General features: G+C 40.9%; 1 protein-coding gene across 4 annotated transcripts; it reads right to left on the bottom strand.

The window, feature by feature from the left end:
• Positions 1 to 4768: 4768 nt before the first annotated feature.
• Positions 4769 to 21746, bottom strand: ldb1a (LIM domain binding 1a). Of its 4 annotated transcripts, none has more exons than XM_062430502.1 (11): positions 21555 to 21746; positions 11747 to 11849; positions 11048 to 11092; positions 10736 to 10811; positions 9523 to 9625; positions 9245 to 9417; positions 9022 to 9144; positions 8855 to 8932; positions 8607 to 8730; positions 8313 to 8461; positions 4769 to 7246 (listed from the first exon to the last, which is right to left on the bottom strand). In XM_062430502.1, exons 1-11 carry the CDS (start codon positions 21580 to 21582, stop codon positions 7022 to 7024), a joined length of 1227 nt encoding a protein of 408 aa, XP_062286486.1. In that variant the 5' UTR covers positions 21583 to 21746; the 3' UTR covers positions 4769 to 7021. The 4 variants fall into 4 exon arrangements, with proteins under 4 accessions (XP_062286486.1, XP_062286483.1, XP_062286484.1 ...); XM_062430499.1 differs by having other exon boundaries at positions 4769 to 6360; XM_062430500.1 differs by having other exon boundaries at positions 4769 to 6360; positions 8319 to 8461.
• Positions 21747 to 21778: the final 32 nt, after the last annotated feature.

Genomic DNA, 21778 nt, shown 5'->3' with positions numbered 1-21778 from the left:
ACTCAAAAATGTTTCAACGGACATTATTGGCAAGTGCTGGGAAATTATATTAATCCCAAGTTATCACCATGGTCAAAAAGAAAGATATAAAGTATAACTCTGCAGTAGGACAAGCCAAGACAGGAATTTAACCATCATTCCACAGACTGAACTGGCAATAAAATACTCAACTGTGGCGACTACTGCCAATGCACCACTTTGAGGAAGAATAGAATAAAATGTGATGATTATTTTCAGCAGATCTCTTCTTCACTGTTTTTAAAATCAAGTTTGTGATCTTGATAAAACAGTCTGCGGGGCACTTTGATATTACCTGCTCTGAGTAATAAGACTCTGGCAGTCTGGACTTCTCTGTTACAGGAATGAGAGAAATCTAATTTGCATGAAAAGGTATACCATTGTGTAATAGGCATAAATCAGATTTTCCTTTCTAAACTCTACTGATGCAAATTAAACGGAAAGAGTCGTATGCTCATATCTATCGTCTTCTCTTTTTTCTCTTATCAGGTGCGCAATCACCTGCCAGTCACTCATCCTTGGTTCACCTTATCCTTAAAGTCATCAATTACAGGATGATCCTTTAATCTGCATCAGAGAGCGCTTACCACAAGGCTTTGGCATGTGGTAGATATCAGGGCCTTCCAGTGTTCAAACTCAATATCCTCAATGATTCTGCATTCCTGAATAAGTGTGGCTAACTTATTTTTTCTCCCAGTTTTTATGGTTACTTTCCTCTTTTTTTTACTGACACAGCTAGAGTAGAAAGACCAACCTATATAATTTAATGGTGTTGCATCAAACTGGAATTCCCACCCTTGAACATGATGTGATTTCTGTAAACACGACAGTAAGATATTGAGTCAGGGTCTCTGAAATAGCCTTGATTCATCAAACATCTACGAATGCTCTAAAGAGACAAAAAAAAGCAGAAAATGTTGTTTGTGGACTGCAGTCATCTGCTCTTAACTAGCCTAAGAGACCACAGCTGAATATTTTTAAAGATCCCCAGAGATGTTTTAAGATTTATTTAAAAAATACTCTGATTTGACTAATAAATGGTGTCCAGTATGGGTATTCCACAAAAAAACTCCATTATCTCATAAAAATCTTTTAAATTATATCAACTCATTCTCATTCATCCAAAAATCCATAATGTGTGAATATACAAATATGGTGGCTTAACAGTTTAACAGCTGGATACAAGATGTTTCCTACTTCCCTGAAAAGTCATTTTTCACGCTTTTTGAGGGTAGGGTGCTTTTAAGTTTGAAGAAATTTGATAAATACTTTCATTTACAGTTGAGTGGGAGTAGATCATAAGACTGTCACTTAAGTCCCTAAGCTGTTTGACAAATATGGGCTGTTTTTTGTTTTTGTTTTTGAACAGCTCATTTAGTTCTTGTTTTTTTTCAGATTGGATTTGTGCACCATTCTACTGTAAACTATAACTATATCTTCATGAAGATTGTGAGATGTTATTGAAAGCTCTAAAACGTTAGTGAGTGTACCTTGATTTAGATCAACAGGTACACATCTGGAGCCCATCACATGCCTCTTATGGAGCTAAAAATAAAGTTTGTAGTACAAATATGTGCAGATCTGAATTACTTACAGTATCTTATTATGTGTCAGGACACTTCTGTCTTTGTGTTTACATACTGTGCAGTCTGATTCACCTGTTTGGAAGAGATAATAGACACCTAACTCCACCTTATCAGCAATCTATGGGTATGACTATCCATTACATACATTGATATTGTTACAGTTTCTGCCAGTTGTTATTCCTTTTTTCTTGCCAGCCAACATGGCTGTCATCTTCTACATTATATCAACCCTGCCAAGAAAGACTGGCTAACTTGCTAAAAAAACGAAATGGCAGGGTGGTGTAGGTCACACTGTGAATGGCGTCCTTGATTATCTGGTGTTCATCAACTTGGAAACAAGGGCAGCATTGTCTCACATTCCATTTAAAACTTAGTTTCAATAAAAAATTCAGTAAACTGTACTGGAAACAGATCTTGAGTCCATTTTGCATGACAGAAAAATTTGCTTTTTGAACCAAGTTTTCATTGAAGGAGCTGGTGATTATAGCAGCAGTTGTTTCCCCATGACTACTGAAGAAAATATAAGTGATCTGTTTTGTGTGCAGTTCTGAGATCAAACCATTTTCACACAATGCAGCTGAGTTTTTTAGTGAAAATTCATCTTTATTGATTCCATATGTTAATCATCAATGACAGAAATCTGGCAAAAATATAGATATAAAACCACCCCTATGGCTGCATTGCAATCTCATCTGTCTCACATATCACAGCTCCATGTTCCCTAAATCTTGTCAATTTAGGAAACACAGGGCGTGAAGTCTCCCCAAGATTAAATTCTTTGTCAGCCTGCTGAACTGATACACCACAAAAGTAGACTCGGGCTTCCAAAGATAATAATTAAGGGTTTGAACAGAACAGAATGCAGGCTCTGTGTAAATTTACAGTCAGCACGTGAGTCAGATAAAACAATTGAGGAATTTGTGACAGGCTGCTCAGTCTGTATTGATGCTTAGAGAGACACCTGCTGGCAAAATCTGCAAATTGCTCTCCAATAGCTGCACGCTGGGGTCTGGGTGCTGTTTGAATCCCATGCATTAGGTAACATTTTACATTTTACTGTACATATGTAAACAGGAAACCTTGACAAAGCAGCTTAAGGTCAATTCCAGTTACATTAAATGTTATTTGATTTTTATATTTATTGCATTTATCAGTTACTAATTTGATAAGTATCTGAAAAACATCAGAAAGCGTATAAAACAAAATCAAGAAAAATTAATAGAACCCCAAGCAGCATTTCACAAGTTCAACATTTTTTTGCACTCAATAGAAGGAAGCAGCTCAATCAGACAAAAGTAAACTGGCAAGCAGCAACGAGCAGGTTTCAGACTTCACAAAGGTGAGCAAAGTCACTTCAGCTACATTCATTCTATTTAAAGGTATTCTATGTAGGATTTGCCTGAAAACAATGTATAGACTCACACAAAAGTAGTCCCTCTCAATCATCTTATGACCCACTAGAAGTGTGTGGCGGAGACTCTGCCCTCTGCCTTTATTTTGTTATTATTTTACTGCGTTCAGGACACTTCTGGAAGTCAACCTTTGGGCAGTGGGTGTGTAACACAGGACTTGAGGTGGGGAATCGTAGCATGACCAGGTTACTTCGCTGTCTCTGTCTCTCTCCTCTGCTCCACTCTGCTTTTTGTCTTTGTGGTATATGTATAACGAGCTGCTGGTTTGTGTGTCTGTTCGACTGAGGGTGGGGCTGAACTACACACACGTAGAGCAGAGAGGCCACAGCAAATAGGATGAAGCTCTGCATTCCCATAAAAACCAGTAATGTGGCAGCTTCCCGCATGGTTGTGCAGAGGTGTGGAAATGGTTATTTGTGCCTTATAACATAACTGCATGAAACAATCAGAAAATAATGTTTTATTTTGCAGTTTCACAGCTTTTATTCTGGCAGCTCGCTCTCTGCCTTCATCACTTGACCACCACTGCTCTTTCTGTCTCGCTCTGCTCTCAGATTACTCGTGTTGAACCATGGAGGAGGGGCCAACTTTGTATGCTGTGTTTGCAAACTTCAACCAAAAAGTCCTGCATAGTGTACCTTTAAAGCAGTGAGACCATCATCACAATCATTTCAATATTTGTGCATTTGTCTTTTCATCACATGTGAACAAACCTCGGTGTGTGTGTGTGTTCAGGATATAGCACAGGATATCTCCAGTGAATTAAATCACGATTGCTTGAAGGAATCTTGAGTTATGAGCTGTGATTTGATATGCCCAATTACACCAGTCTGTATGGAACTTCAGATTTTGGACAATTTGGATAACCCCAGGTTATATGCGCACACCAAAATTTGGGAAATTCAGTTCAATGGGCTATGAGATACATGTTTTTGGCATATGCATCATTCCCTATGGGATGGGCTCAAAATACTCTGGTAGACTTATTACTCATACATTCTAAACATACCAAGATTTATGATGACTCAACACATCGTCAATGGTCAATTTCCTGGTAAGCCGTGCCTCTTGCAAACTTTTTCTGGTTGATGGTGGCCATGTTTTTGACCTATATTGCTCATTAATTATAGAAATGTGTATCTCAGTCCCAAAATGCTCTGTACCCAACTTAAGTGTTGATAAAAACAAAATCCAAAAAGCTGTAGTCAAATCTGTTTTTTCAGTTAATGCAAATTTAAAAAAGAAAAAAAAATCTATCACAGGGAATTTTTATGGTTCAAAGAGTTTTTGTTTTCTTGTAGAGCACATTGAGATGTTCTTTGCAAGTCAAATGGCAAGTCAAAGAGACTTACTGTGAGGGGGATGTGACATTTACAAAACTGATTTTTGGCTTTAATTACAGCGCCACCATCTGGCCAATTGGACTCATGTTACTTGGGGAGCACTTGCACATCATTTCCAGCTATTGTGCCAGGTTTCATAGTTATAGCTGATTCCAGTTTATGGCAATTTAAACAGCTACGGCAAAAAATGATAATCAACTGGCACAAACTCCAGAGTTCAACGCCTTCAGGGTTTGGACTCCAATAACGATTACATTACATTCTATAAAATTTCACAAAAGGTTGTGTCATTGTGGGAGGGACCTTCCTAGAATCACAGATCACAAGGCTCTATATCAGATGATGACTCAACATGAAACAGTTACTTCACAGAATAAAAAAAGACAACTTAGGTCATTATTTTCCCTAAATGTGGTTATTTATTGTTTTGTTTTTGTTTTTTTTTGCGCATCTGATAAGTTTTCAGATAGACCAGAAACCTACAACAGCAGAAAATAGCTATTAAATATCTCTTTAATGTATACTCTAATGTATACTTAACCATTGTGAAGATGAAGCCAGATTGACTCAGGAGCTGCATGTCACACAAAACAAGTAACAGAATGACCTCTATCAGCATTAACTGACTCTGCAGCCCCACAAACTCCTCCATATATCATCATGAGTACTGTACAGGCGGGTCGGATCTAAACAGAATGTCAGTACATAGAAAAATAAATACAGTTTGCTAAAATGAGGGCAAAATTATTTTATCAGTGATTGTACCATTAAAAATCACGTTTAAAAAAAAAAAACTTTTAAGAAGCTTTTCATCTTTTTACATTAGATTGAGTTTCTCGTAGTTCTAGGGAGGAATACATAGAATAACTTTTACAGAAATAACTACCTAAAAATATACAAGCACAGACACAAACATGAGTAAAGCCAACAAAATGATTTTTCATAAAACAAACAGCGCAATGTAATCAATATCTAAAGAATCTTTACATTTAGCTCCTTGGTCTGCAGCTTTCTTAATTGTGATTAAAAACATTTCTGGGAAACTTAAGTTAATACAAAAGTCTTTTTTTTTCTTATTTTACAATCCTGTCAAAACTTGTTTTTAAAATATTTTTGAGTAGCAAATTTGAGAAGTTCTCTGTTATTATGTTCTCTAAAGAGAGCACCCCCAGATAGAGAATTCAAGACAAAGCAAACAGTTCTGCAATGACAAGACAACAGATCCAAACCAGGTGCTTCTTGGAAATTTAGCGGGGGGAAAATGGTTTCCAGTGTGCTGCTTTGGACTCACATCAAACAAGATGAAGCTCAGTATTAAAACACTAGCGTTGTTCTCCTTGACCGGTTTTCTAGCACTGAAGCTGATGGACCTCATGACAGTGTGATGTCTGATACAGATGGATGACATTATATCAAGCATAGACTTACATGAAAGTTATTAACCATCACAATAAGAATGATCTAACAGCAATACTTATACATTAATATACTGCAGGTTTCAGATGTTTTACAGTTCTTACATTAGCAATAATAGAAAAGGAAAAAAATACACTGTCAATTCATAAGAAAAATAGATTGGAGTTAATAGTGGAAAACAGTGCAAAGAATATTCTGGGGTGTTTTTGTTTGCTTGCTTGTCTGTTTGTTTTTTAGAAATTGTTTACAAAAATAAAAAAAAAATTCAAAACAAGTCTAAAACATAGAAAATGAAAACACACTTCTGTAGCATCTGGTGCTCTCGTCCAGACATGCTGCGTACCACCTCTCTCCAGTACCTCAATGTTTTATGTTGTAGGTGTAGGTGAGTGTGTGTTGGTGTGTGCACTGGTTTGGGTGTGTGTCAGTGTTTGTGTGTGAGTGTGTGTGAGTGTTTGTGTGTGAGTGTGTGTGTGTGTGTGTGTGTGTGTGTGTGAGAGTGTGTGGGTTTAAGATTTAGCGTAGTGGTTCTCAACTCCGGTCCTCAAGCTCCGGCACTGTACAGGTTTTTGTTCCAACCAGGTCCTACAAAAACAAATAATTGAGTTTTTAAAAACCGGACGTTGAATTTTGATGCTAATAGTGCACACAGTTTTCTGCAGCCTGCAAAAAAATAAGTTAAATAAAAACTAAGCATTTCTTCCCTGTGACATGAGCACAACAGAAACAATGAGGTGCGTCGTCAAGGAAAACCACGCCTGAGAGACCCGAGGTTGGAACAAGAACCCACTGACATGGTCGCCATGGCGAGCACTCAGACAACAGGGCACGCCACCTCTGGCTCAAACGCTGTGGTGAGCGATGATCGGGGGTTAACACCCATGCACACACACCGCCATCCCCGCCAGTCTCACCACACCTCTAAGAGGACTGACTGAAGCCGAGCAGACAAGGGCCAAGGCTGAGCACCACTGAGCATGTGCAACAATGTGAGGGAGCGAGAGTAGGATTCTGCTGTAACTGTCCTTCATGTAGCAGCATAGAGCTCCTTCAGTCCACCAACTAGTATCCCTTTCCCTAACCACTCTCCTTTCATCTTTGAAGTATAACTGAACAAAACAAACACAAGTAAATTGAACACAAGTGCTTGAGGCATCCCTCCCTGACTCCTCTCACTAGCTTGTTGGCTCAGGTGGATCCCAGTAGGTTTAAGCATTGAAAAGGGGCTGGCTGGGACCTCAGCACTCTACTGGGAAGACTGGGAGTTGTCATTCTTGCTCTCCTGACTGGAGGGAGCCTTGTTGTTCCAGGGCGAGTGTGCCCCCAGTGCAGGCGAGCTGTTGAAACTGTCCTCATCTTCCAGGCCATTCGCCCCATCGAACTGCGTGTTCTCCAGCCGTGTGATCAGACGCTCGTCCTCGTCACCAAACTCCCCTCCCATCAGAGTGGGCTCTCCCACCATCATCACGTCCTAAAGGGGACAGTAAGGGCCGGTACATATTATCCCCATAATACAGGGGGGTGCGCGGAATGACTGTCAGCACGGGCGAGCTGAAACTACTGGTTTTGGCCTGTTGTCTAGGTCAGATCTAACTGGGATGAAATCCAGATTTACAAATGAAACCTCAGACACTAATAAACTTTTCACAGAATTCAAACTCAAATGCATTAGAACTGATACTTCACGCTAATTTTTTTAGGGATCGAGGGACCCCAGATATGACATGTTGAGGTATTAGCGTCCTCTCATTCTGAACCCAATCACAACACGACAATCTGCTGGTCCTTTAGGGTTACTCTAAAAGTTCAGTAGTCCATGTGGTCCTTACTCCCTGCCCCTGTTGCAAGAAACGGGGCTGACGGGCCCTCACCTACTGGCCAGCAGTGGGCATCCCTGATCCTTGAGTGCTGCATCACGGGGGAGCGGGGGGGGGGGGGTTTCATTCCACCTCGGGTCTCGTTCGCTCAAGCAACCAAGTAAGCAAAGACAGCAGTGCTGTGTGAATCATGTGCTCTGATGGGCTTAGTGGTAACTCTGTACGTGCTAAATCAGGTCGATTTAGAGAAAAACTGTCCCACTGGAAATCAGAGCAAGGTAACCCTACCCCATGGCCCCAAAATATATTAAGCATTACTCAGAGATGGAGGTCACATGTACCTCCTTCTATATAAACCCATAAACCTGTGGCCCCAGAGGACCAGGGACTGCCCATCACTGGTTCACATCAGGGGGTCTACTAACTAAATCTACTCATCCCATCTTAATAAAATTTCATAAATCAACCCCCAACCCCAGAACACGTCAATACAAACCCCACCTCCAAATGCCTCCGTAAGCTATCTCTATCTTGGCCTGCTTTTGAACCTAGTCTTGAACACACTAAGTACCCCGGTTACCACCTGCTACACCCACAAAATACTTTCTAACTTCCTTGCCTCTCATTACAGCCCCTCCACCCCCCTCTGGCCTACTCTCTCATGCCTTGCTCAGCTGAACTTGGAGGTGCAGATAGAGGTCAAGTAGATGTAATGCTTACAGGTACCTGGCTGGAGAGAGAAAAGCTGTTGGCTGGACTCTTCTTTTTGCTGTTGCTGTTGTTATTGCTGCCTCCGCCAGTGCTCACAGTGCTACCGCCGGACACCTTCCTTTTCCGCCTCTTGTTTGGTGCTTGTCTGGCTGGCTCGGCTACAAGTACATAAAGAAAACGGTGAGCTATCATTATCAAGAATTTAAATCTCTACGAATTAGTTGTTTCTGGGCCTGTGGCAGGAAAAGTAATCTCTGTCATAAAAATCCACTGCAATTTCAAAAAGATGTGTGTGTGTGTTACCTGGAGGTGCTACCATTCTTTGCCACTTTTGAAAGAGGCAAGTCTTCAGGCAGTCTCTTGGGCTCAGACTGTAGGTCTTATGCCGGGACATCAGCTCTTGCATGGGCTCCAATATCACACAAAGCTTATGAAAGAAAAAAAAGGGGGGTAAATTAGCAAGCGTTTGCAGGTGGTTTTATGTGTAGTTGAGGTGAATCCAATTATTAAGCAGCTAAAGATGACTGTAATTATAAGTGGGGCTGGCTTACACGGAGGTAGTTGAGCGTGGAGTTGGACAGCCCACATCTGGTGATATTTTTAGCTAGCTGATCCAGCATCTGGGGATCCTGCATAATGAGGTTAAAAAGGGTGAGCGATGAACAGATGAAAGTACAATAAGTGCATTTGAGAGTATTTCTTTGAGTCTGGAACTTACATGCATTGCCAAAATGCTCCTGGGTAGGACCTCTCTGTGTTGTCTGATGCTGAAGTGCCACGTCTTGATCCTCATCATGTCATCAAACATGAACTCTAGGTACAGACGGCCCTCCACACAAACCTTATCCAGTAAAAAAGACATTTAAAAAAAAAAAAAGAAGTTAGAAGTCACAGTAGAGGGAAGGCTGCACAATTTTCATCCAGAGTGACATTAACTATACCTGTGTGAACATAGGTTTGCCATTCTGGGTAACCATGGTGCATTGGTCACAGTCGAGAGATACAAAGTTACTGTGGAAAGACTCCTTTGGATGCTTCAAAACATAAAACAGCTCAGTGGCGCCCCCCTCAAAGATACTCCGGAAATATCGTGGAATCAACGTCCTGCCAATGGCTATGGACAAAAGAGATCAATGATGAATGGTATGAAAATGGCTTTGTCTTAGAAATCAACCTAACATCAGCATGATCTTCTTTTTCATTTTTTTATTCATCTTACTGTATCGTTTGGGTCCATCTTCCAGACAGAAAGTGATGGTGAGCATGGCATCATCCTCAAAGAACTCTGTGGTGAAGGCATCCCACCAGAGATTATCACAATCCTGAGAGCAGAGGAAGAAAAATTACTCCCTGTCTTTAATTCCTTAAAATCATGACACATATTATTATAATAAAATATACTTGATCATATCCTCACACTAAAATAAAGCCACACTGAAGAATATATGCTATTATGTTCTCCATTTTAATGTCAAACAATTCTGGTTCAGTATACTTTTAATAACACAGTTTAAGTAGGTCATATATCAGAGGACAAATCATTCATAGTCAACCCTGCCACAAGTAAGAATGCAGCTAAATATCTAAAACAATAGGAGTTTAGTTTGTAAAGTAAGGTTAGAAAGGTAAGGGAGTTACACAAGATAATACAAACAAAACAAACACTGCGAATGTACTAAAACTGCTCACAAAGAAGAGGCAGAAGCTTTTGTTTCCTTAAATAACCACTTCTATAACTCTTCTATTCCTCTACTCCACTGTGTGATCAACAGAGCACTAGTTTATATAAACCACTGGCAGTTTGCAGATCACCAGAGAACAGATGTGCATACTTCATGACATTAATTCACCTCACATGGATGAATGACAGTGGCCAAAAAAATGTTTTAAAAGGTGAGTGGTTGTGAATGCCAACAAGAAGTACAAACAAAACTGAAGTTGAGAAGTGGGACTTTCTAAATAGGGCAGAAACTGGTTATATGCTGAACTTAATTGCAGAAAAAATATGTCCAATGTACAGAGTTTAGCGTGCATGTAATTGTTGTAACATACATGCTGACGGTCACAGAAAAAGCACGGATGGTAACAGCTACTCACTTGTGCGCTCAGCCATATAAACAGTTGGCACTCCAATTATGTTTTAGCCAGGTTGATCAGATAATCCTATTAGAGCCTGAATATAAATTAAGTCAGAGAGATCTCAGGCTTAATTTCCCACAAAATCCCTAGCATGGTTAACTAGACACAAACAGCAGCTGGGAGGAACAATTTGAAAACACGGCAACAGTAAGTGGTTGAAAGAAGCCGCAGAATGTAGCACTGCAGACTGTTGTCACAACCGGCTTGAAAACGTAGTAATTGTAATTGTGTTTTTGGACGTGAACACAGTTTGGAGTTTGTATGACTATGTGAATTCACAAAGCTTCTCTCACCTCTGTCCAATTCTGTAGCCTTTTGTTCAGCTCATATATCCGGTAGTCTGTCTGGTTCCCGTACGGTGTGGGTCTCCTGGAAAAAGAAAACAGAGGATTCAACACTCTGCAGTTAAAGGTGCTCCTGTTGCTTTTCCACACCCCCAGTGCAAATAAAAGCCAAGAGTGGCCTTAAACTAAGGTTAATTACAGGAGAGTTTAATGTCCACATTTCCGAGCATGAATCCAGAGCACCTATGAATAAACAGTTCTTATATATATTTTTTTTAACTTTCTGAAAACCAACAACTGTACAAGTGTCCATTAACTCACCCCATTCCTGGCTCCATGTATGACGGGGGGTACATGGGTGTAGGCCTGAAAGGAAAATAATTAAATAAATCAGAATATATTCTCTCAGAAATGTAAATGACATTATGCAAGTGTGTTTTATGTACTATACAGCTAATGTATAATATGTTGTTCACTCTAAATCTTGATCACTGACTTAAACGTCCTGTTTTTGTGAGCTTCAGATAAAAATCCACAATACAATGAAACAAACAGACATAATAGATAAAAAACTCAGCTGAACTTGCAAAAAAAACCCATACATTTAATAAGTACTGTAACTGTCTGCCACTTTTAATTAAAGTGAACGTTGCTTCATCTCTATTTTGCCTTTTATGGTCAGATTCTGTGTAATCAGCTTATTTGATTGTACTCCAATATCAGTATCAAAGATGCACAGTCTTTTTTGCAATAATCAAACACATTACAGTTTAAAGAATGTGCCTCACAAAAGCCGCAAAACTACAAAAGTAGCAATTTTTCATAAAATCAACACCTAAAAATAGACAAGCTGAAAACATATCTAGGTCAAACTATAATGAAAAGTTACAGCATGGAAGATATTTAAGAAAGAAAAGAAGATAATCTACACGATTTAATGACTGAAAATGCAGTTTCACTAGCATTGCACGTATTTTAAACAGAACATCTCTCATGTCCCGGCAGAAAACCGTCACCTACCCCACATCTCTGTCAAGCATAGCGCCCGGGTGGAAGGGGGGAAAGCTGCCGCCGTTGGGGGGTTCCTTAGGAGAGTACAGCTTGAATGACTTTGACGAACAGCCTGCACACAGAGGAGGGAGGAGAAGGAAAAAAAAAGAGCAAAGATTTAGAGGAGATTTAGATTACTTAGATTTAGCTCATTCAAATCACAGCGTCATCTAAGTAATCTAATGCTGGATGATTTTGTTGAGATTTACTCAAATAATAGCACGCTGTCAAAACAATTTACCTGCTGCTTTCATTCTCTAATGCATCTTCAATTTGGTAAATGGACAAGAAAACAAATCATCATTTGGGGGGTTGGGGGGGTGGCGGCCGGCAACATTTATTAGACTGCAGAAATCTGAGAAAATAATCAGTGAAATAAGGGGACTCAAGCGGAGGAGATGGTCTGACATGTTTTTGTAACATGCGCACCATTATAGGGAACCCTCTTCTCTGCATACAGCCCAGCCCCATGTGATCCTCACCATGTTCCTCTGCACTGTGTGTGTGTGTGTGTGTGTGTGTGTGTGTGTGTGTGTGTGTGTGTGTGTGTGTGTGTGTGTGTGTGTGTGTGTGTGTGTGTGTGTGTGTGCATCTCCCCCTCTAGTTGCCTCTTTTACCCATCCCCCCCCCACTGCCTGCCCTGGCTGTTGTTAACCCTTGTCTGCCCAGATAAGGCATTGAGGCTCAAACAATCCCAGGCTCTGGGAAAACATCTATTCTATATCTCTACTAAAAAAAGAGAGACCTCACACAGGCAGAGGCTGCATAAAATTAGGTCTGGCTAAATATATTTTAAACACTAGCAGACAGTGACAAACTGGGATATTTGGGAATAGTTCTTGAATTGTAACTCAGAGAGCCTCATCACAACCACAGATATTGTCTTTACAGGTAGTGTGTTTCTCAAAGCATTTAAGTGTGTGGTAAAACAGGAAATTTCACATATGTTGCACTGATAGATTCATAATAGGGTATATAGATCTTGGCAACTTCAGGTTCATAGAAAATCCTGGCTGTTTCAGTTTTTTGCCCCCCCCCCCCCCCCCCCTGTTAATGTTGTTTATTCGTGCCCTGCTCTGTAAATCTGGCATCCACAACAAGCACCACCTGAAGGTAGTATGATGTTAATTTGTTACTTTGACTAAGGCACAATTTATGCACAACACAGTCTGTCACTGTCAGCTTGGCATATAAAAAGGGGATTGTACCAAAACAAAACCAGCAGGGGAATAAACACTGACTCCATTGCAGGCCACTCTTCCACGGGATGAACGTAAGTGGGATGTTTGGGTTTTTTAAAATCTTTTCACATCACTGTTGGTGGGTGGGTGCCCCCACAGGCAGGCCACTCCACAACTTATGGTGGTGGTCCAAGTCAAAAGAGATAGAGAAAAGCACATTTAAGTATGCCTGTGTGAACTCTGATCTGTCTGTCCTCCTCAAGAACCCAGTCTCTGCTCCTTGAACAACTACAACTCCTCCTTCATTTACTTTCATCCCTTTCTTTCACGCCTCAGTATACCCGTGAGAGTCATAACAGGTCATCTTCTCCTCCCCATTACTATGGGATGAATCTGTTCAGGAACACCCAACAATGGCTCTCTATGCATTACCTCTGACCTACAGACCCCCTCCACCCCCCCAACACCACCAGCCCTTAGCCCCAGACAGCATTCAACCACATATGATTAGTCTTTGTTTAATCTGATGCACATTATGCAAAACACAAACACCGCTGCGACACATAATTCTTCCACTACTAAACCTCTTCATAATCAAACTTGACCAGGTACCTTATTTTCCCTGATATACAATGCCTACATACTCTGACAGATAATTTCTACACAAATGCATCATTTTTACCTCTATTTAACACCAACTCACATCCTTACTAGGAGCCCAGGTTCCTGCCTTGAATCCATCTAAGCAATATCGAAAGATTATGGGATTTACTGCATGGAGGATATAATGTCTATGTTACTGGTCAAACGTGATGTGTATGTGAAAGAGCCACTGAAGCATCCTCAACGCATGACAAAGAGACAGCAATGACTACAGCTCTGAAGCCTCCTTTGGTAGGATAATCTGCTTGAGATCAGATGAGCACTCATGAGGCGTCACAACTTTTTAATTGTGAGTTTGGTGCAGGTTAGTCCGTCTAAAGTACTCCACTGCAAAACAATAGATCCGCATCCAGACAAGAGCCTGGAAGTGGCTCCAAGTCGATAAAAGCAACACATCCAAAGCAATGTCAAAGACTTCAACATACCTGCACCGACTACTGGTATTAGTTTATTGCTCGTACATTGTGGACATACACAGCCGGTATTTAACGAAAAGTGGCCAGTATTGCGTTTAACAAACAGGGCCAGGCGTACACTGAACCGCAGGGCCGCGTTCATTAACAGCTCACAGAGGACGGATGCCATTGCTAAGCTATCAACCTCGCTGCTAAACTACCATTATCACCGCATTTACATTTCAATGCTTGTTCATGAACTGTTTTAGCTACTCAGTGTGAACCAGTGGTGCTGTTTCACTGCTATGGTTTGAAGCTGGAAGTTACCTGCAGAGAAAGGTCCACCGAAACGCGGTGTTGCTCAACACCTCCGCTCGGTGTTTTCTAGCCAGCTAGCCTCGCTGGTAGCCGGGGCGGCTGGATGGGGGAAGCTCCAGCTCCGTACGTAGATAACGCAGTCCTGTGGTCCCAAACAAGACAGCAAGCGAAGGGTACTAAAACACTCCCGCTAGTTTCTGTCCAATTTGCAATTCCCTAATATATGTTTTGGGCGACATTTGTATAGGGGGGGATCTTTAGAGCGATACCTATCTACTACTACTACTGGACCCTTTGTTCCTGCCAGCCGAGACTCGAACAAACAAAGACCCCGCCTCCTCCGGGCTCCTCCGCCCATCCCGGCACACAAGCATCCTCGGCTGCAGACCTGCACAACATCAAGGCCTGGCATCCCAGACAGCCTGGCCCCCCAATTTGTCATGTCCGGGACATGAGCGTGCGTCAGGTACAAAGGTGGGTGCCCATTGAAAGGAACAGTTATCAGTCTATTACGAGCAGCTCACTTTGTTTTTGTCATTGCTATTTAATATTAAGAGTTACATTAGGCCCAAAGATACAAAGTATCATTCAAGAGATTAAAGAGATGCAGCAACACAGCAGATAGCAACACTGAAAGCAGAGTAATTGTCTTTTCAGAGACTATTGAAATACTATACTACAACTTGTAGTATGCAGTATAGTTTTTAAAATGACAAAGTTGATTGTCAGCCCTTTCCTAATGCTGCTACATGGGAACAAGACTGCCATACGTGCATACACGAAGCCCTTTCAAAGCTTACAGATCTATTTAAAGTCCCCCTCCACTCAAAAATATGTTTTTTCTTCATGTTTCTACAGTTGGACGTTTGAGTTTCACTATGCAGAATGATGTGTGCACAGAGAAACTGGAGGGTTTTTTTCAAATTCATCTGCTGAAAGTGGAAAGTTTCTCTGTGCTCACAGAAAATCAGATTTTAAGGGCTGGGCTTAAGAGCAGGATTTGTGACATGACAAAGTTCTAGTTTGGAACCAGTCCTGGTCCAATATTTAACTAATACAAGTGTGATGTGGAAACTTGAAGCCCCAGCGCACAAACACTGAGAATGAACTTTACAGTAATGTAAGAGACATCTTGTGTCAAGCAGGAAAACCGCCAAAATTAAATATATTTGCATATTTATAGATGCTGGAGTTTTTAATGAGGGAGAAGGCACAGATGTCATTTGAAGGATTTTAACAAAATAGTTGAACTTTTTAAAATAGTATCAGACACAAACTATTAAAAGCTAACCCTTTAATATACATATTTCTCTAGCAAGGACCACACCATGAACAAGATGCATTTAAATGATTTATTAGGAAAAACGTGAGCGGAAGAGCAGGAGAGGGTTAGATGGTATTTATAGGAATGCAGGAAGTGGAGCAGTTGAGGTGTGGTCCTGCTCCTGAAACTTCACAAAATAAGCTTCAATAAAAGATGTCTGGAAGCAATCTTTAACAAAAATTCCAATGACTACAACATTCATTCAGAGGACTGGCTTGTCCTCTGGGTTACATAAATAAGCTTTGGGGGTTTTTTTTAGAGATGGAGCAATCTTTAGTCCTTATCCAGACTGAAATTAGTGGTAAGATTGGGGCACTTTAAATCAGTTATTATAAAGTTATTTTAGATTTAGTGTACTTACTTCACTCAATATAACGGCTTGTCATTTTGTTTGTTTGTTACAGCTCTTTTCCTTTTGCTTGCTTTGGTTACAGTTGAAACATTTGCAATAACTGAAACAATACAATTTACCCCTTATCTTATGAGGAAAATAATTGAATTTACAATAATCAATACAATGGATTTTACCAAAACAAAAAAATCTTAAAGTCTAATGTGCTTTTCATTTCTGGAGTTTGGAGATTTCTACAATAAACGACAGAGTAGAAAAGAAGACCATGACATTTCCATTTCATGGTCTTCTTTTCTTATCTGGTGCATTTTGGTGCAACTTTGTATCGTATGGGCAGTGAAGCTTAATGCAATCATAGTGAGGAGTGGAACGTTGGCAGAGCTGCTGGAACTATGTGAACTAGCACTGGTCATCTAGTGCAGTCTGTCTCGACCTTAACATTTCTAAAACAACAAAATGTGCTTTGATCTACACGCTTTTATAAATTAAATACAGTATGGGGCGTGATTCAGAAGTTCTCTGCTCAGAAAATCTGAAACACTGACTCATTGCCTAAACCTGCTGGTTAATTCAAGACAACTTTGTAAAGGCTTATAAAAAATGATTGACTTTGCTGATGACTCAAATCCTTTAGACCACAGTCCTGAGCCTTTCATGGCCTCAGATTATGTAAGGGGTATAATCTGCAGCCTCACTTTTAATCAATAACCACTCAAATGTTTACAAGCAATATATTTGAAGGGCAGAAAACCCTTTGTGGTCTCGAAGTGCATTTAAAGCTCAATTTGTTTAAGCTTTCACTTGAGCTGCCAGTCAGTTTGTATAATTATGTAAACCAGAAGTGCAGATGAGAAAAGTCAAGCAATGCATTTCATTGAAAGGCAGCGAGTAAACACATCTGACCCACACCAATCACAGTTACTCAATAAACCCCATGTCAGGCATAGAGCAGAGATTTAGAGTATCCGCTGCAGCTTGTGGTCATGTGTTCAGATCACAGGAGAATACCATAATCATATCTGGTGTGAATTGTGGGATTCATCATGTAAACAAAATCGAACAACCTCCCCTCCCCCTATGTGCTTGGAGCTGGAGTTTCATATTGTGATGACACAGCTGAAGTATATTGCTTTTGATGTTCAATTTGATCAGATTCCTCCCTTCTTTCCAAAGCATCTGATAATTATTTTGTTACTTCAAATGTGCTCCTGATAATAACTAATATGACAATCCTGCAACACCAGGTTCATTCCAGATGTTTTACATTACCTTAAAAACTCTCTCTAGGTAAAGTAAACACAATTTAATCTAAAGAGTTGCCTTCGTATTTATGACGGGACATATATTATCGCTCAAATACAGGGGGATTACAGATAGACTAAAGCCTTCTTTAAAAACAATGATTCCCAGCCTGCTGTCTGTCCTGTCTGTTTTGATGGACTAAAACAAGACAACGTGATAGAGCAGTATCTCCCTCTGCTGGCAAACACTGCAAACATCTGCCTCATACCTTAGAACACAATAAAACAAACTCTATCCAGGAGTTTATAGTTTTCACTATTCACTACAATAATCTGTACTGTTAAAAAAAACAACTTTAAAATCTATCATTTGATCAGATCTGTAACTTTATTAGCTAATCCTATGATTATACCAATCAATAGGTTTTATATGTACAATACTACTTATATTTTAACACTGAGACATGTAGAGAAAGTCTACATTATCTACATTATTATTACATTAAACTAATACAGATGACCCAAATTGAAGTGTTGATCATATGACACAAAATATTTGATATTGCATGTAATCTTTACTGCATATATACTGTGGAAATGTTTCGCTCTTGAATCAGAATTGAATCCTATTTCATGTATTCAGTAAGAGATTTAGTACACACATACATGGAGTACTTAGCAGGAAGGGCTGGCAAGCAATGATAACATTAAGGGTGGATAAGAAAATGGCGGTCATGTACAATAAAAAAGAGTCCTACATCAGGAAGCAGCTCAGGGAAGACATATACTTATGTGTAGGTAGATTGCAAAGCGTTCACCCTGAGAAATGCATGCAACAGGACAAGCAACACTACGATGTAATTTCTAGTCTAACAGAGTAAAACATAACAAAAATCTATATTTTTAGGAATTTTTTATTTATTGATATGATACCTGACCTAAACCTGGCAGTTTTACAAATACCAAACAGCCTTGAAAACATTTACCAGTACTTTCAGAGGTATACTGTCTATGATCAAACTTGTGACAGGGAGCGTGAAGCAGCACTGAGAATATCTGAAGAGAGCGCTGGTGAACATCATGTTCAGATTCCTGTTGCTGCTTTAGATGCCACAGTGGAAACACAATCCTAGTGATAAAACAAACCTAGTGATAGCAACACAGCAGCAGCAGCATAGAGAACCAAACACAGACAGCACCCAGAGGATGCTACTGTGGCTTGACAGGAGACAGTTAAGCAGCATGTGTTAACAATATATCGAAGGATAACAAAAGTAAGTACGTGAAAGTCTGTGTGTAGGACACTCACTGTAGATGTGAAAAGCCACTAATCTGAAACCACAACATTAAGCATTACCCAATCCCTAAAGTACGCTGTAGAGGATTGTTGTTGTCAGACAGGACCTGGTGTAGAGCCACTTAATAAACTTTTTAAACTGTGGGTTGAGGCAGTGAACCCCATTAGTCATTTTTACAGCCTTCTTGTTGTGCTAATATCCAGGGAATTAAATAAGCTGTCCTACTCGCACCTTTGGTTTTCAGCACAGCTCTGTTTCAGTCTGAGCCCTGTTGCCGTCACCTTCTGTATCAGTCTCATGTGATAAAGACTGCACATCCCTCACAAATAAATGTGTGCTTTGATACGAAATCTTTTTTTTCCTTCCCACGCATTTAGTTTTCTCCACATCCTCCCCCTCCTCATGACTATGTGGCACATGCCAGCTTTCTGTTGCCATCCTGTCGGCCCGCAGCAGATGTGACATCACTACAGCTCCTCTCCACTCTGCACCCCCTGCTCCCCCCATCTCTCTGACTCCCCAGCATCTCTGTCTCCCACGCATTCCTTCTTTCTCTCTGCCTCTGCACACACAGCCATTTTGATCTAGCAAACAAGATCTGAGAGACTCACTAGGGTAGAGAGAAGGGGGGTAGAAGAGAAGAGAAAAACTAAGGAGGAAAAGAAAGAGAGGCGCAGGCTGCAGTGAGATAAAGCTGAGGCAGTCGTGTTGTTGTGTAATGGTAATCAAAAAAGCTCTGGCTGTTTGGCTGCCATCTTGGCTCTGCTTTAAGTCACTTTTCTCCAATCAGGAGCCATGTGACTTTCTGCATGAGGTAACACCACCGTTACGGCAAAAGGCAGTGAAAGAGGGATGGTGGAGTGACACAGAGGGTTAAGTAGAATGAGGGGGAGAGAGTGAGACGAGAGGAGCAGAAATAGGAGGGAGGGGTGAGAGTGAGATGGGTGAGAGACGGAGAGAGTGGCGAGCAGAGTGGAGCGCATGCTTGAGTGGGTGCATGTGAGAATGAAGGGGGGGTATCTTCAGCTCACAGGCATCACAGGCAATCTATTTTTACCATTTAGTCTGAACAAAGGATGTGATTGGCTCCACCGTGTTAGGACGGATCCCCTTCATGTGGGGAACAAAGCCTCAAAAAGGCTGATTCACAGCAAAGTCACAACAACAGCAGGATGTCACAAGGTTGTTAATGAACAAGACAGACAAGGGAAGTGTGTTCTTGACCAGGTTCACATTCTGTCATATGAATACAGACGTCTTCTTTAATATTTCCAACAAAAAAAAAACAACCCAGACCGAAGGAAAAGAGGACGTGATGTCAGGTTAAGAGAGGTCATTTGCTTTTCTGATGCAGATTTGCACGCTCAAAAGACAGGGAGGATCCTCCATTCACCATCGAACAAGAATGTAAACAAACCATGCTTCAAATATAACAATTTACAGCACGCACAGAGAGTGAGAGAGAGACCTGAAAGGCAGAGATGATCAATGTTGCTGTGTGGTTATCTGCAAGATCCACCAGCCTAAACTTGCCTGAGCAGGCTCCTCATGAAGGTGTGTGCGAGTGTATGTGCATGCTGCACATGGCAACTCCTCTGGTGGACGTCATTCTCTGTGCATCCTTCACAAACATGTGGATGCCATTAAAAGTTTCTGCTCCACAGTAAAAAGTCTGTCAACAGAGGGAGCGAAGGAGGCACAGATACTGAAAAACTACAGTACAGGAGAAGGCAAGTATGAGGAAGCCAGATAGTAGAAAGAGGAATGATCTGAAAAGAGAACATCAAGCAGTGGCCTTTCTAATATTATTCCATCTGATAGCCGACTGCCAATGAATCAGAGCAGCCCCATTAAAATGATACTGACACCCTAATTCAATCTTCCCTCTCTGAGATCCCCCCGAGCAGATGCTACGATTCAATTTCTGTCTGTTACTCGCTCCCTTGTGCGGCGCAGAGCTTGTCTCCTGGCACTGTGAGGCTTTCACTGTGCACAAGGCAACCGTCTCTGTAGCCTGCCTCATCTCACTGGGGTACCATTAAAGAGAAAACTGCTCCAAAGTCAAAACGGATCAAATACCCTGAGGGAGAAAACAGATTATAAGATCAAAAAAATTGCCAAAACAAGTTGCGTGCCAAAGAGTAACATGTGCAGGCAGACATGTACTAGAAGAGATTTCCTTCCTCTTACTCTGATGCGGTAGTACAAGAGAGAGCGTGGATAGTGTGGAAAACTCTATAACAATGACAGTAAAGCATATTTATGTAACTTGTAGGTAAAGCTCAAGGGAACATGATTTCAGGAAAAGGCAGACCAAGCTTAACAACAAACCAAAAAAAATGCAAAGTCACAATGACAAAGAGCTGTCGAATATCCAAACTGCAGCTTAACTCAAGCAAATTCAACTCTTAGTTAAGTCTTCTTAAGTACCCTCATTAATGGTTTAAACCCATCAAGAGAGACCAGCTTTAAACCGTTTTGCTGTGAGTAAATTAAAGTACTTTTGCCTAATTCAGTTCCGACCCCCGGGACAACAGTTCCTGCAACAAAACGTGGTGATTTCCACCAACTCTTTTAAAAATTTACTAGCACAAATAATCAGGAAGTAGTCCTACAATGGCCAAATAAAGCAGAGAAAAAGACTGAAAAGATTCAGCAAGCGGAGTAGTTATTGATATCTCAGTGTCTCTGTATGTGGCAAAATTCAAAGAGTCATTGATCTGCTGCACAGCAAGCTGGCGTGACTGAGAGGGTCTGCTGAACAACTCAATTCTAAAGTATGGTAGCCTCAGTCTTTACCCTTGTTTTAGGACGTGTTGAGAGTGTAGCATGGCTTCACTAAAAAAACACAAACTCACACTCACACAGCTTGACGCTGGCCCTAGGCGGCTTTGCAGCGCTTTTACATAAGTCATCTTTCTGACAGCACCACTGAGCACAGAGACGGAGGAGGAAAGAGGGGGAGAGAGAGGCAGAGAGCGAGAGAAAGAGAGACTCGGCACTCACCAGGACAAGCACAACCTCCAACAGACATCTTCTCACATGTTGGGCTCTGCTCTGAACGAAACAGCTGTACTCAGTCCACACGCTGCTCGCATGGGCTAACTCTGAGGAAACAACACAGACAGAGGGGTGGAGAGATAAGAAGGAGTGGTACAAAGCAGGGCATGTACACCACAACTACGCTCCTCTCTCTCTGTCAGAGGCAGGAAGTTGGCAGTGGTGCTCTA

Source organism: Scomber scombrus, chromosome 12 (assembly GCF_963691925.1).
Source record: "Scomber scombrus chromosome 12, fScoSco1.1, whole genome shotgun sequence".
NCBI classification, from domain to species: domain Eukaryota; kingdom Metazoa; phylum Chordata; class Actinopteri; order Scombriformes; family Scombridae; genus Scomber; species Scomber scombrus.
The sequence above is the reverse complement of the archived record's forward strand: the minus strand, read 5'-3'. Positions and strand labels throughout refer to the sequence as shown.